The sequence below is a fragment of the Echinops telfairi genome, unplaced genomic scaffold (assembly GCF_000313985.2).
Source record: "Echinops telfairi isolate 266 unplaced genomic scaffold, ASM31398v2 ScPeMD7_10;HRSCAF=50, whole genome shotgun sequence".
Lineage (NCBI taxonomy): Eukaryota > Metazoa > Chordata > Mammalia > Afrosoricida > Tenrecidae > Echinops > Echinops telfairi.
In genome coordinates this window covers 1,461,789-1,466,732 of record NW_022103907.1, presented here as the reverse complement: position 1 = coordinate 1,466,732, position 4,944 = coordinate 1,461,789, and the positions used below count along the sequence as shown (strand labels likewise).

The window sequence follows — 4,944 nt, the reverse complement described above, 5'->3', positions numbered from 1 at the left end:
ATTCTCATTCTGTTGAACAACTGTTACTGAGGTCCTTTTCCGGATGATTCTGCCACCTGTCAGTCTTTACAGGGCACAAAGCCTCGGCTTTCTCCTACTGAGCAGCGGGTGGTTTTGAATGGCTGACCTTGTCGTTAGCAGCCCTGGGAAGCACCTGGCATTCAGAGGAAGCCCACCCTCTCCTGACCCCTCCCCTCCAGTCTGGTTGGAATGAGGTGCTCGGGGCAGGAGAAAGGCAGCACCTTTTTGTCTTTCCCCCATCAAATCGTTTACCAGAGGAGCTGACTCCCTGGATGGCTTTGTTTTTGCTTCCAAATGATCTGTCACCCTTGACGTCAGTGTCCCCCATGACGTCAGGTTTTCCAGCGGTTCCAGAGTGGTCTGCAAACATTGGACCCATCCCCCAATTCACGGATTCTTTGGAGTAGAAACACTTCCCGGGGCCTCTGTCAGTGGCAGCCATACCTGCTGCTACGTGGGGCTCCGAGCCACGAACTTCTGGATTTTGTTCTCTGATGCCCTCACCCAACTTCTGGTGAAGAGCCCAGGATGGAGAGGGTGGAAAGAGCCCACCAAGGCGAAGCAGAACAAGACCCCTGTTTCCACTCAGCCACTTGTCCGATCCTTGGAGCCCCACAGCTGCAGGCCTCCCCTCTGTCCCCTCTGCGTCCTCTTCCCTGCACCTGCGCCCTGACCCTGTCCCTTTGCCACCCTCAGGAGGAGAGCCACCTGCTGGTGGAGAGTGGGCGGTACGACACCAGGGACGATTTCACGGTGGTGGTGCAGCCCTTCCTGGAAAACGTGGCCATGCCCAAGACCGCGGTAAAGAAAGAAAAGCCTGGCAGTAGCCCAGAGCCCACAGCGGTGCCACAAGACCACGTGTGTTGTCCCACACTTCGGTGACACCCCCCCCCCTTTTTCTGCCTTCTGACCAGGAGGGGTTGCCGGACCACTCATTCTTTGCTCCCGACTGCTTCCACTTCAGTGCCAAGGCGCACGCCCAGGCAGCCTGTGGCCTGTGGAACAACATGGTGAGATGGCTGAGGTTGGGCGGGTTCTGTCCCTCCCTTCCTAACCCACAGACCTGCACCTGACCTTTCAGCTCCTGCCTCCACGGTCTCACGCCCTTCCCCCTGCTTCTTGGTTTAGCTGGAGCCTATCAACCAGAAGACCTCACGGCATGAGTTTGAAATCAAGGTCAACGTCACGTGTCCAGATCAGGTAGCGTGAAGCCTCCCTGTGGCAGACCACCTAGAGCATCTCTCCCAGGGCTCTGCTCTCTGCAAGTCTGCTGGGCTCACTCCACCCCAGGCTCTAACCCCAGTCTCGCTCCACCCTGAGAGGGAGGAGGCCCCATGACTCCCCTCAGCCTCTGTGTGACAGGGAGCCCCGGGCTGGACGTCGCTCTTTCAGGACAGGGAGGCAGCAAAGCCACAGCCTCCAGCTCCACACTGAAGGCTTCCTGAGATGGGAGAAGGCCCTGGGTTCCCGTAGCCCTGCCTCCCTGGCAGCATGGGCACATCCAGAGCGGGGGCCCAGAAGGAGATCCCACTGGGTGGGGAGGGGAGCCAGGGAGCACAGGAGGGGTCGGAGTCAGGGCATTTCTTAGACCCAAACCTGGAAGTGGGGGTAGAACGTGACCCCACTTGTCAGGTTCTGGGGGCCGTGCAGCTGCCACCCTCCACTCTGTGAAGTCCTCTGTGTCCCCAGAGGGCCCAGGCCTGACACTGGGAACCACTCCGCCGGGCTTGTGTGGAGCTGAGCCCTCTCCTCTGGAGGAGAAGGGGCCCACACAACCTGGGGGTGGGGAGAGAGTGGGCGGAGCAGAGACCAGGCAGCAGTGGAGCCCTGAGCAGCAGAGAGTGGGCGCACTGCTAGGACGAGGCCGGGGGAGAACCGGAGGTGACGGGGGTTCCCAATGGGCAGAATCAGCCCGTGTGTTCCTGGGGAGCCCTGCTGGGCTCTGGCTGCTGAGAATGTACCAGTGTGTCCTGGAGGGTCTGGCCTTGGGGGTGTGGGGCAAGGGAGGCTGAGGATGTCCTAGGACCCGGTCAGTGCGAGTTGAAGGCTAGCGAGCAGGGGAAACATGTGGGGAATGTGCTGAATTTCTATGTGTCTCACCCCACCCCCACCCCTTCTCACAGGCCTGGCCGTTTCTGAGCACCTACAAGAACCTGCAGGTATGGCATGTGGCTCCCTCTGGGTGCACTGGGGAATGCGGTAGCCAGCCCTGGGGGGGATGGTCCCAGCAGGGCTTGAGGGAAAGAGAGTGAGAGTTCCTGAGGGGCTCTCCCAAGGAGGGCTCCCCCACTCTTTTGTAAAGGCTGTACACCTATCGTTGTTGTAAGGTGCCCTCAAGTCATTTCCAACTCATTGCAACCTCGTGCATGACAGAACCAAAGAGCCCCGGGTCCGGTGCCATCCTCACCCCTGTTCTTATGTTTGAGCCCGTCGTCGTTGGGGTCAGTGTCTCCATCCTCAGTGAGGGCCTTCCTTTGTTTCATGGGCCCTCTACCAAGCATGGTGTCCTTCTCCGGGAACGGGTCTCCTGATGATCACATGTACAGAGTAGGTAAGACAAAGTCTTGCCACCCTTGCTTCTAAGGAGCATTTAGCTGTCCTCTTCCCGGACAGATTTGTGTGTTCTTTTGGGGGTTGATGATGTGTTTAATATTTTTTGCCGGAACCAGAATACAAAAGCATCGATTCTACCTCTTGGTCTAGCTGTGGGGATCTTTGTTTTCTTTATATTGAGTTGCCATCCGTACAGAAGGCTGCGATCCTTGACCCTCATCAGCAAGTTCATCAAGGGCTCCTCACTCTCAGCTAGCAATGTTGTATCGTCTGCATGTTGTGGGCAACATCTATCTGATATCAGCAGTGATGTCTCTTATTCCAATAATATCCGTGTTCTCCTGAATCCAGCCTGAACCTTGTCAATGGACTGCTGCAACCTTTGTGGGATCTCTTCGGCAAAAGTTTACGTGCATGTGATTTTAATGATGTTGCTCTATAACTCAAGCATTCTGTTGCGCCACCTTTCTTTGGAGTGGGTATGAATATGGATCTCTTCCAGTCAGTTGGCCAAGTCGCTGTCTTCCAAACTTCCTGGCATAGACAAGGGAGTGCTTCCAGTGCTTCATCAGCTTGTTGAAACATTTCGATTAGTAGTCCACCGATTGCTGGAGCCTTCTTTTTAGTCCAATGCCTTCAGTGCAGCTTGGACTTCTTCTTTTCGTACCATTGGTTCATGCTCATATGCTTCCTCGTGAAATGGTGGAATGTCAACGAGTTCTTTTTGGTACAGTGGCTCTGTGGATTCTTTCCATCTTCTTTTGCTATCTACTGCCTCCTTCAATATTTTGCCCATAGAATCTTTCAAAATTGCAGCTGAAACCTTAACGTTGTTCCTTCAGCTCTTTGAGTGCAAGGTTTGCTGAGTGTGTTCTTTGTCTATGGTTTCCTTACTTTAGGTCTTTGCACATTTCATTATAATATCTCGCTTTATTTTCTTAGCTGCCATCTGGAATTGTGTGCTTTAGTTCTTTTACCTCATCATTTCTTCCATTTGCCTTCACTACCCTGTGATTAAGAGCAAGTTTCAGAGTCTCCTCTTATGTCCCTTGATCTCTTCTGTCATTTCAGTGACCTTTTGCTTTCTTCATGCATGGTGTTCTTGGTATCATCCACAGCTCAACAGGTCCTCTGTCCTTAGTGCCAATGTGTCAATTCATCTCTCGAGATAGTCTTGAACACTTACAGGCAGATGTTGACTCTCATGGACTTGTTTGAAGTTTCCTCAGCTTCCACTTGAACTTACGTATGAGCAATTGATGGTCTGTTCCAATCAACCCCTGACTTGGTGTTAGCTGCAGATACTGAGCTTCCTCATCATCTCTTCCCACAGATGGAGTCAATTTGATTTCTGTGTATCTCATCTGGAGATGTCCAGATGTGGAGTCACTGTTTGTGTTGTTCAAAGAAGGTATTCACAACGAAGGGGTTGCAAAATTCTCTCACGTCATCTCTAGCTGCATTTCTGTCACCCAGGATATATTTTCCAAGGACTGTTTCTTCCACTAGGAGCTCTGGTGGTGTGGTGGTCATGGTATTGGGCTGCTATCCACAAGGCCAGCAGTTTGAAACCAGCAACCTGCTCCATGGGAGAAAGCCAGGGCTTCTATTCTCAGAAACTCACAGTTCTACTCTGGCCTGACGGTCACTGTGAGTGGGCAGTGACTCTGTGGCAGTGAGTTTGAGTTTTGAGAGTCCTTTGTTTCCAATGTTTTCATTGCACTCATCAATAATTATCAATATGGATTGGTTGCATGTTTGATCAAATTTTAGACTGACTGTTGGTGGAATTCAATTTCTGCATCACTAGCTTTAGTGGTTGGTGCATACATTTGATTAATAGTTGTATTGACTGGATTTCCTTGTATGCAGATAGATATCATGCTATAGAGCTTGAAATGTGCTTTTGGAGGATGAATTCAGAGCCATTCCTCTTGAATCTGTCATTCCCAACAGATCGTATGATTTTTTATTAAAAATGGCCAACACCACTCCATTTCAGCTCACTAAGGCCTAGAATACGAATTTTGATGTGTTCCACGTTCCTTTTGAATGTCCAGTTTTCCTAGATTCACATGTCATACTTTCCAAGTTCCGATTATCATTTGGCTTTCTTCTCATTTTGAATTGTGTGCACCTTTTCTGCTTGGGCGGCTAGAGGCGGGGTGGAAAGCAGAGTGAAGTCAGTTGAGAGTGGCCTAGACACTGACCCAAACAACCAGATCAAAGCTTCATCAAAGAGGTATTAGTAAATGCAGATAGCGATGCACTTTACAAATAAGGTGGTGGTGGTCATGGTGGAGGTGGTGGTGGTGACAGTGGTGGTGAAGGTGGTAGTGGTGGTGGTGACAATGAAGGTGGTGGTGGTGG

The 4,944-nt window shown here is 51.7% G+C and overlaps 1 protein-coding gene across 1 annotated transcript in view; it reads left to right on the top strand.

Moving 5' to 3' along the window:
* LOC101655063 (phospholipase B1, membrane-associated-like) overlaps nt 1-4,944 on the top strand; it is a 170,554-nt gene that overhangs the window by 108,632 nt on the left and 56,978 nt on the right. The window contains exons 17-20 of the mRNA XM_013006835.2: nt 718-822; nt 936-1,031; nt 1,150-1,221; nt 2,145-2,180. Of these exons, the coding sequence (XP_012862289.2) occupies nt 718-822; nt 936-1,031; nt 1,150-1,221; nt 2,145-2,180 (309 nt within the window). The remainder of the gene's footprint in view (nt 1-717; nt 823-935; nt 1,032-1,149; nt 1,222-2,144; nt 2,181-4,944) is intronic.